Genomic DNA, 11,124 nt, shown 5'->3' with positions numbered 1-11,124 from the left:
TCCCTTAACAGAGAGGATGAAGGCAGCTAGCCTCATTTAATCTTTTATATACACTCCTGTCTGCTTCTTTCTCTCATCCATAGGGTGACAGTGTCATTGACTGCTTCGAGGTGTCTGCCAGTGAACCATTCCTTTCCCAAGGTAAGGACAGATCATCAGTGGTTGTTCATTTTCCAAAATAAAACCCATTTTCCAATACTGTCCTCCTACCTTTCCCATTCCCTCTCTCACACACCACGCCTATCCTCTACTCCCTCCTGTCTTTCTCTCCAGTAAGCCACTGTCTGACGGACGCCCAAACGCGAGGCGTTGCCATGGTACCCAAGCTGGCGTTGGACGTCCTGTCCTGTGAGGTCATGCGGGTCCTGCAGCTGACAGACAGCTTCATCGTGCCAATCAACTACCATGTGCCCCGCAAGGTCCAATATCTCTCATGCTACTGTAACAGCAGATTGGTCTGTCATTTTGATGCCATGGCAACAGTTATTCCCCTGTACTTTTTTCTAAACTGATGGGGGGACTTGGCAATAGTGTCTTTTGTAGTCACTGAGGAAAATAAAGTTATGGAATGAGCAACCACTCAACAGGCAGCAAGCCTTTATGGCTTCCATTTTAGAGTATGTTTGTGTTTTTGTGTGTATCTAATTCAGTCAGGACAGGAGTTCCATGCAGACCTGTACCCAGACACCTTGGGCCGGACGGCAGCCATGTCAGCTGAGGAGTGGTGGAAAGGTGGCGAGAAACAGGTACCACCATCACTCTACATAATATAACTATCCTCTGTATTCTAACTTGGATGTACCACCATCATTCTACATAATATACAGTGGGGAGAACAAGTATTTGATACACTGCCGATTTTGCAGGTTTTCCTACTTACAAAGCATGTAGAGGTCTGTAATTTTTATCATAGGTACACTTCAACTGTAAGAGACGGAATCTAAAACAAAAATCCAGAAAATCACATTGTATGATTTTTAAGTAATTAATTTGCATTTTATAGCATGACATAAGTATTTGATCACCTACCAACCAGTAAGAATTCCAGCTCTCACAGACCTGTTAGTTTTTCTTTAAGAAGCCCTCCTGTTCTCCACTCATTACCTGTATTAACTGCACCTGTTTGAACTCGTTACCTGTAAAAAAGACACCTGTCCACACACTCAATCAAACAGACTCCAACCTCTCCACAATGGCCAAGACCAGAGAGCTGTGTAAGGACATCAGGGATAAAATTGTAGACCTGCACAAGGCTGGGATGGGCTACAGGACAATAGGCAAGCAGCTTGGTGAGAAGGCAACAACTGTTGGCGCAATTATTAGAAAATGGAAGAAGTTCAAGATGACGGTCAATCACCCTTGGTCTGGGGCTCCATGCAAGATCTCACCTCGTGGGGCATCAATGATCATGAGGAAGGTGAGGGATCAGCCCAGAACTACACGGCAGGACCTGGTCAATGACTTGAAGAGAGCTGGGACCACAGTCTCAAAGAAAACCATTAGTAACACACTATGCCGTCATGGATTAAAATCCTGCAGCACACGCAAGGTCCCCCTGCTCAAGCCAGCGCATGTCCAGGCCCGTCTGAAGTTTGCCAATGACCATCTGGATGATCCAGAGGAGGAATGGGAGAAGGTCATGTGGTCTGATGAGATAAAAATAGAGCTTTTTGGTCTAAACTCCACTCGCCGTGTTTGGAGGAAGAAGAAGGATGAGTACAACCCCAAGAACACCATCCCAACCGTGAAGCATGGAGGTAGAAACATCATTCTTTGGGGATGCTTTTCTGCAAAGGGGACAGGACGACTGCACCGTATTGAGGGGAGGATGGATGGGGCCATGTATCGCAAGATCTTGGCCAACAACCTCCTTCCCTCAGTAAGAGCATTGAAGATGGGTCGTGGCTGGGTCTTCCAGCATGACAATGACCCGAAACACACAGCCAGAGCAACTAAGGAGTGGCTCCGTAAGAAGCATCTCAAGGTCCTGGAGTGGCCTAGCCAGTCTCCAGACCTGAACCCAATAGAAAATCTTTGGAGGGAGCTGAAAGTCCGTATTGCCCAGCGACAGCTGAGGGATCTGGAGAAGGTCTGTATGGAGGAGTGGGCCAAAATCCCTGCTGCAGTGTGTGCAAACCTGGTCAAAACCTACAGGAAATGTATGATCTCTGTAATTTCAAACAAAGGTTCTGTACCAAATATTAAGTTCTACTTTTCTGATCTATCAAATACTTATGTCATGCAATAAAATACAAATTAATTACTTACAAATCATACAATGTGATTTTCTGGATTTTTGTTTTAGATTCCGTCTCTCACAGTTGAAGTGTACCTATGATAAAAATTACAGACCTCTACATGCTTTGTAAGTAGGAAAACCTGCAAAATCGGCAGTGTATCAAATACTTGTTCTCCCCACTGTAACTATCCTCTGTATTCTAACTTGGATGTACCACCATCACTCTACATAATATAACTATCCTCTGTATTCTAACTTGGATACAATGTGCATATAGTACCAATAGAAGTGCTTGGTTTTTACATTTTAGTCATTTAGCAGACGCTCTTATCCAGAGCGACTTACAGTTAGTGAGTGCATACATTTTCATACTGGCCCCCCGTGGGAAACGAACCCACAACCCTGGCGTTGCAAACACCATGCTCTACCAACTGAGCTACAGAGGGTGGTTTGTACTTCAGGACCAATCAACAGCCTGCTGTTCTCTTAAACATCCAATCATGTGTGTCTTCTCAGGTTGAGAAGGTCAGTGTCAACCCAGCCAATCGTCGGAATCCTAACAGCGCTAAGCCAGCCAATCAGACGCCTGCTAAGAAAGAGCTGCCCAGTGGGAGGAGCAAAGAGGTGAGAGTCCAGCATAATCCATTCTCCTCGTCCTCTATGTGTCAGTGTAGCTGTAGGTGGGTGTGGTGGTGGAATCAGGCGCAGGACGCAGAACGTTAGTCCAAAAGACTTTAGTAGATGCACAAAACACAAGCACGAATAAATGCCCTGAGGCGAGAACTCCGCACGTAGGCGAAAACAAACGGGCGCACTAACAGGTGCGACAAAACACTCCAAACACTATGGAGAACAGCTCAACCGAGCAAACAGTAGAATAACAGCCTACCGCACGACAGTAAAACAATCACACACAACACTTGACAAACACAACGAGAACTTATAGGACACTAATGACACTAAACGATAACAGGTGTAACAACAATCAGACAAAAGCAAACGAACATAGAAACATGCAACGGTGGCAGCTAGTATTCCGGAGACGACGAACGCCGAAGCCTGCCCGAGCAAGGAAGAGAGGCAGCCTCGGCCGAAACCGTGACACTATGGGTCGCTTTCATTTCTCTTTTGGCTCCCTCCGTTCCCTCCATTCCCTCTGCTAGCAACCACGTTTTTATTTCATTTTGTTTATTTTCTCACAAATTGTTGTGTATTATTGCATTGGGCCACACATACAGTATTGATTGAATATCTTGGATAAATCTGTGAGTGTCTAAAATCTGTAGAAAAGCTGTGAGTAGCTTTGGATAAAGATGTCTGTTTAGTGACCATATTGTTATTATTCCTCCTCTCTAGAAAGTTTGTTTATATTAATCAGACCATATACAGCAGGGGTGTCAAACTCATTTTAGCTCAGGGGCCACATGGAGGAAAATCTATTCCCAAGTGGGCCGGACCGGAAAAATCATGGTATATATAACTTAAAAACAACAACTTCAGATTGTTTTCTTTGTTTTAATACGATCAACATACAACATAAAGCTGGAGCCTGAGGACAGTGTGTCCAAAATAGTACAAGCACAACATCACTATTAATCATAAAACACGTCAAGTTTATTTGAAAATTCTAAAGAAAAAGAACACACAAACACACAATGCCTCAGTGATTAACAGAACTGTTTCACAGATCACAGAACTATATCAGGGTGTCATTTCTCAGGCAGAAATGTAGATAAAAATAATGAAATCCTGTTCCCCAAACAAGTGCAAGAACCACAGAGTCAAGAATAGGTTAAATATACAAATAAAATAAAATCAATTAAAAACAATAGCACGTCAACATAAAAACATATAAACATAAAGCTGGAGCCTGAGGACAGTGTCCAAAAGCACAACATCACTATTAATCATAAAACACCTCAAGTTATTTGAAAGTTCTGAGGACAAAGAACACACAAACACACAATGCCTCAGTGATTCACAGAAGTATATCACAGATCACAGAACTATATCAGGGTGTCATTTCTCAGGCAGAAATGTAGATAAAAATAATGAAATCCTGTTCCCCAAACAAGTGCAAGAACCACAGAGTCAAGAATAGGTTAAATATACAAATAAAATAAAATCAATTAAAAACAATAGCACATCAACATAAAAACATATAAACATAAATCTGAAAGCGTTGCTCAAACTCCCGTAACAGTCCCGTTATTTTATCTTTGAACCGCTTCATGTCTGCCACATGTTGGGTCGCGCACACATTTTTCAGACAGGGGAAGTGAGCTGCATCACCACCGGCAAGTTGCGTCTCCCACAATGACAGCTTCAACTTGAAAGAACGTATGCTGTCATAATACTGCATGACAACTTTGTTGCACCCTTGCAGCTGTTTGTTCAAGTTATTCAGGTGCTCTGTAACATCCACCATAAATGCAAGGTCCGGCATCCATTCTGCGGAATGAAATTCTAACACTGGTTTGCCCTTTTCTTCCATGAACTGTTCAATTTCTTCTCATAAATCAAAGAAACGCCTCAGCACAGCACCTCGGCTTAACCATCTTACCTCAGTGTGGTATGGCAGGCCATAGATGTGGTCTTTCTCTCTGAGAAGGCTGTCAAACTGACGGTGATTCAGGCTTCTGGATCGGATGAAATTAACAGTTTGGATGACCACCTTCATGACGTTATCCATCTTTAATGACTTGCAACACAAAGCCTCCTGGTGCAAAATACAGTGAAAAGTCAAAAAATCACGTCCTCCATTTGCAGATTGCACTTTCTCTCTGAACTTTGTCACAACGCCTGCTTTTTTCCCGATCATTGAGGGCACACCATCTGTAGCCAGGCTGACAGCGCGGGACCAGTCCACTCCGACCCTGTCCAGCGCGCCGACGAGTGCGGTAAAAATATCAGCTGCTGTCGTTGTATCTGTCATCGGCACCAACTCCACGAACTCCGTGACGGTCAATGTGTCATCAACTCCGCGGATGAAAAAATGGCCAGTTGTGCAACATCTGTAATGTCCGTGCTTTCATCAATTGCAACCGAAAACGCAATAAATGACTTTACTTTTTGCTTCAACTGGCTGTCCAAATCCTCTGCACTCTGCGTCCACTTTTCTCTTTTTTGACAGAGACATATTGGGGCAATGAGGGTGCCAAAGCACATAATGTTAAAAGTAGAAGCCGTAATAAATATCGCGGGCAAAACAAAGTAGCTCATTGGCTGCACGTGCTTGACCTACTTGCTCTGCCCCGGTATAAACAGTTTGCTTGCTTAACACAATTGCTATTGCGCCATCCAGTGGACGCAATTGGAACAGCAGTTTATTTTATTGAAAAATTGCAGCGCATTTTATACTTTCCAAATTATTATTATTATTATATTTTTTTAATCATCTCGCGGGCCGGATTAAACCCGTTTGCGGGCCTGATCCGGCCCGCGGGCCGTACGTTTGACACCCCTGATATACAGTATATTGAATATTATAAACTGGGTGGTTCGAGCCCTGAATGCTGATTGGCTGAAAGCCATGGTATATCAGACCATATACCACGGGTATGACAAAACATGTATTTTTACTGCTCTAATTACAGTACCTTGGTATCCAGTTTATAATAGCAATAAGGCACCTCTGGGGTTTGTGGTATATTGCCAATATTCCACCGCTAAGGGCTGTATCCAGGCACTCCGTGTTGCGTCGTGCTTAAGAACAGCCCTTAGCAGTGGTATATTGGCCATATACCACACCCCCTCTGCCTTATTGTTTAATTATATGATTATATATTGTATATGTTAGGTATATTAGTCTCCCGAGTGGCGCAGTGGTCTAAGGTACTGCATCGCAGCGCATCTCAGTTGATAGAGCATGGCGTTTGCAATGCCAGGGTTGTGGGTTCGATTCCCACGGGGAGCCAGTATGAAAACATTTAAAATAATTTATGCACTAACTAACTGTAAGTCGCTCTGGATAAGAGCGTCTGCTAAATGACTAAAATGTAAAAATGTAAATTTATGTATTACTGTATTGTTCTTCCTCTCCAGGAGGCTCCAGTGCGAGGCTGCTCTACCTCCAGCAGTCCCCTGAGCTCCCCCAGCAGCAGTGCTGCCCCGTCCCGCTCCCCCTCCTCCACCTCTGGCCTCTCCTCAGGATTCCTCCCCAGCCCCAGCCAGAGTGCCAAAGCCATCAGCAGTATGTTGGGTAAGGCTGTTTTGGAAACTGTAGCAGTACTACATCTCTCTCTCTCTCTCACACACACACACACACACACACACACACACACACACACAGACACACAACACACACACATATCCTTACCCATCAGCAACATGCTGGGTAAGGCAGTTTTGGGAAACTGTAGTGGTACTACATTACCCATAATGCTCTGTGTTACATATCCGGTTATGTCATTAGGAAGTGTGTTATGTAAGATTTGACAGTATCAGTCTCAATGCTAGGTAAGGCTCTCAATTCAATTCAATTTCAATTTAAGGGCTTTATTGGCATGGGAAACGTATGTTAACATTGCCAAAGCAACTGAAGTAGATAGTACACAAAAGTGAAATAAACAATAAATATTAACAGTAAACATTACACTCAGAAGTTTCAAAAGAATAAAGACATTTCAAATGTCATTATGTATATATACAGTGTTGTAACAATGTGCAAATAGTTAAAGTACAAATGGGAAAATAAATAAACATAAATATGGGTTGTATTTACAATGGTGTTTGTTCTTCACTGGTTGCCCTTTTCTTGTGGCAACAGGTCACAAATCTTGCAGCTGTGATGGCACACTGTGGTTTTTCACCCAGTAGATAAGGGAGTTTATCAAAATTGGGTTTGTTTTCGAATTCTTTGTGGATCGCTGTAATCTGAGGGAAATATGTGTCTCTAATATGGTCATACATTTGGCAGGAGGTTAGGAAGTGCAGCTCAGTTTCCACCTCATTTTGTGGGCAGTGTGCACATAGCCTGTCTTCTCTTGAGAGCTCTCTCTCTCTCTCTCTCATCTCCTCTCCTCTCCTCTCATTACCTTATCTTGTCAATATCTTATTATAATGTCATGCTGACTATTGGTTTGAGCTGTATTTAGAACTGAACTGTGAGAGAGAGAGAGTTGGTGGTTTGCACTAGACTGGAGAGAACCTTGTTTTTTAATCTGAATCTGTTTGATGATCCAATCCTACACACTGCTAGCATATCAAGATCTGGGACCAGGCGCACTGCCAGTATCCCCTGTCTGATGTAACCTGGTACCATTCTGAATGTGCTGTAACCAACTTGTTTGTTAACCATAGAAGAGTTTCCCACAGCACATATAGTATGGGACTAGGATACTAATGATGTACCTGGGTTGTGTTCATTGGGCACTCCGTAACAAAACGTTTTGCAACGGAAAACTAAAACAAGCGTTTCTTATTGGACCAGGTACATCATTGTAAGTCCAAGACCCAGGTTACAAATAATGTAACTAAGGTCTAAAATCACCCTGCTCTCCTCCCTCCCTCCCTCCCTCCCTCCCTCCCTCCCTCCCTCCCTCCCCCTCCCTCTCCTCCTCCCTCCCTCCCCCTCCCTCTCCTCCTCCTCCCTCCCTCCTCCCTCCCTCTCCTCCTCCCTCCCTCTCCTCCTCCCTCCCTCCCTCCCTCCCTCCCTCCCTCCCTCCCTCCCTCCCTCCCCCTCCCTCTCCTCCTCCTCCCTCCCTCCCCCTCCCTCTCCTCCTCCTCCCTCCCTCCCCTCCCTCTGCTCCTCCCTCCCTCTCCTCCCCCTCCCTCCCTCCCCTCCCTCTCCTCCTCCCTCACTTCCTCCCCCAGGTCCCAGCAGTAAGTTCCGTCACCTGCAGGGTGTGGTGCTCCACAGAGACACCCACTTCACCAACCTGAAGGGGCTCAACCTCACCACGCCCGGGGAGTGTGATGGCTTCTGTGCCAACCTCCATCGCGTGGCCGTGCCCCTCGCCACCGCCGGGGGTCAGATCGCCATCTTTGAGGTACTTCCGTACTAAGGAAATGGAAGATAATATTTCTTTATTCGAAATGTTGTAGTATTCTTTTAGTTATTTTAATTTGTCCTTATATTTATCTTTTTTAAGTGATCCCTGGCCAAGAAAGCAGAATTCTGCTAAAGTGAGGGTGTTTTATGGCTGTGTCATCTTATTAGTTGGAGGGGAGTAGACAGCGCTTCAACCAACATGAAATAAGCGGCCGCTACAGAATTACATATACTGTAGAATGTAATAATTAATAGTAGTTAATAGTATAAATAGTAATTTAATAGGATCTCTGCAGGTGCCACCATATTAGAACAAAGATGTGGCTTTATTGGTTCACACACTGAAGAAAGAGGGATGTATTTCATTGCCCCCCTGCTCCCCTCCTCAGTTATCTCAGGCTGGGAAGCTAGCGGACACAGGCCTGCCCACCATCCAGAACTCTGTCAACGTGGCTGACTTCTCCTGGGACCCCTTCAACAGTCACAGGCTGGTGGTGGCGGGCGACGATGCTAAGATCCGTGTGTGGCAGGTGCCTGAGGGGGGTCTGACAGAGACCCTGACCGAGCCAGAGGCCATCCTGCAGGGTAAGACACACTCCGCAGGGAACTTGAGCCCAATTAAGTTCAGTTAAAGTTGAATTCAATTGAATTAAATTGGACTCAGAGCAGGGGCTTTTGGGGTCCAATGTGAAATATGGGAACATTTAGATGTGAAATATGTGAACATTTAGATGGGTCCAATGTGAAATATGTGAACATTTAGATGGGTCCAATGTGAAATATGTGAACATTTAAGATGGGTCCAATGTGAAATATGTGAACATTTAGATGGGTCCAATGTGAAATATGTGAACATTTAGATGGGTCCAATGTGAAATATGTGAACATTTAGATGTGTGAGTGAATGTAGCCACATATCAGTGCACTATCCTTCATTCAATGAGTGACAGAAACTAAATGTACAGGATACCGGTATGCAATTTGCTACAGTGTCTCATATTATCCTTATATAGCCTTATACTGTGTGATTTACTGAGTAGATCATAACATGATCAATCTATCAATATAAATAAATAATATCTTGATCGATTGATAGAATGTGAGTGAGTGACAGGGGTTTTGACCAATCACAGGCCACACTGAGAAGATCTACTCAGTCAAGTTCCACCCCCTGGCGTTGGGCCTGCTGGCATCCTCCTCCTACGACCAGACTGTGCGCTTGTGGGACCTGGAGTCTGGGGACGAGGTCAAAGTGCTCCGGGGACACCAGGATCAGGTGACGGGGAGGAGGGAAAGGGGCGGGACATAAGGAATGTGGCATTGGCAGAGGGCGGAACCACTGGTTTTGTTAGAGAATAGGGCGTGGTAGAATTGATCTGGGATAATAATAATAATAATAATAATAATAATAATAGATGGATGGATGGATATTGATTGATTGAGACTACCTACAGTATGTACAAGGAATGTGCATTTTGCTTGTCTCATTCGCTTCATTTCAACTTTTTCCTTTCTCTGTTCCCTCTCTCCTTCCTGGTGTGCATGTAGATATTTGGGATGGCGTGGAGTCCGGATGGTAAACTCCTGGCCACGGTGTGTAAGGATGGGAAATTGCGCATCTACGACCCTCGCAAGTCTGCTGACCCAGTACAGGTGTGTGTACGGGAGACCTGAGGAGTTTTGAACCTTTTTGTGTGGAAACAGAGTATTTACATATCTCTCTCTTTCTCTCATTCTCCTTCTCTCTCTCTCTCTCTCTCTCTGCAGGAGGGTGCAGGTCCTGAGGGCCACAGGGGGGCTCGTGTGGTGTGGGTGTGTGACGGCAAATACCTGATGGTGTCAGGATTTGACAGGTGAATATTTCTCTGTATTTCTGTTTGGTAGTTGAGCTTCAATTTGTGCATAACAATCCATTTAATTTCATTCATTCAGTTCATTGTCTGTCTATGACCATTCAGAGTCTGACATGTAGTTCACCCATAATCTTGGTTCACATAAAAAAAACTGTTCAACTTTGTTGGAGACCAATGGCTTTATGGTCCTAGTGAAGAGGAAAACAACTTTTCAAATCAAATCAAATCAAATTTTATTGGTCACATGCGCCGAATACAACAGGTGCAGACATCACAGTGAAATGCTTACTTACAGCCCTTAACCAACAGTGCATTTATTTTTAACAAAAAAAGTAAAAATAAAACAACAACAAAAAAAGTGTTGAGAAAAAAAAGAGCAGAAGTAAAATAAAATAACAGTAGGGAGGCTATATATACAGGGGGGTACCGTTGCAGAGTCAATGTGCGGGGGCACCGGCTAGTTGAGGTAATATGTACATGTGGGTAGAGTTAAAGTGCCTATGCATAAATAATTAACAGAGTAGCAGCAGCGTAAAAAGGATGGGGTGGGGGGGCAGTGCAAATAGTCCGGGTAGCCATGATTAGCTGTTCAGGAGTCTTATGGCTTGGGGGTAGAAGCTGTTGAGAAGTCTTTTGGACCTAGACTTGGCACTCCGGTACCGCTTGCCGTGCGGTAGCAGAGAGAACAGTCTATGACTAGGGTGGCTGGAGTCTTTGACAATTTTGAGGGCCTTCCTCTGACACCGCCTGGTATAGAGGTCCTGGATGGCAGGAAGCTTGGCCCCAGTGATGTACTGGGCCGTACGCATTACCCTCTGTAGTGCCTTGCGGTCGGAGGCCAAGCAGTTGCCATACCAGGCGGTGATGCAACCAGTCAGGATGCTCTCGATGGTGCAGCTGTAGAATTTTTTGAGGATCTGAGGACCCATGCCAAATCTTTTCAGTCTCCTGAGGGGGAATAGGCTTTGTCGTGCCCTCTTCACGACTGTCTTGGTGTGTTTGGACCATGATAGTTCGTTGGTGATGTGGACACCAAGGAA

The 11,124-nt window shown here is 44.6% G+C and overlaps 1 protein-coding gene across 1 annotated transcript in view; it reads left to right on the top strand.

Moving 5' to 3' along the window:
* Positions 1-11,124, top strand: part of LOC311103233 (coronin-7-like) — a gene marked incomplete at its 3' end in the record, with an annotated part of 63,201 nt that overhangs the window by 38,676 nt on the left and 13,401 nt on the right. The window contains exons 9-18 of the mRNA XM_084144772.1: positions 84-141; positions 274-419; positions 651-746; positions 2,756-2,863; positions 6,284-6,440; positions 8,054-8,229; positions 8,621-8,816; positions 9,365-9,507; positions 9,780-9,884; positions 9,999-10,084. Of these exons, the coding sequence (XP_084000898.1) occupies positions 84-141; positions 274-419; positions 651-746; positions 2,756-2,863; positions 6,284-6,440; positions 8,054-8,229; positions 8,621-8,816; positions 9,365-9,507; positions 9,780-9,884; positions 9,999-10,084 (1,271 nt within the window). The remainder of the gene's footprint in view (positions 1-83; positions 142-273; positions 420-650; positions 747-2,755; positions 2,864-6,283; positions 6,441-8,053; positions 8,230-8,620; positions 8,817-9,364; positions 9,508-9,779; positions 9,885-9,998; positions 10,085-11,124) is intronic.

Source organism: Coregonus lavaretus (genome assembly GCF_964263955.1).
Source record: "Coregonus lavaretus genome assembly, chromosome: 28".
Lineage (NCBI taxonomy): Eukaryota > Metazoa > Chordata > Actinopteri > Salmoniformes > Salmonidae > Coregonus > Coregonus lavaretus.
The sequence above is the reverse complement of the archived record's forward strand: the minus strand, read 5'-3'. Positions and strand labels throughout refer to the sequence as shown.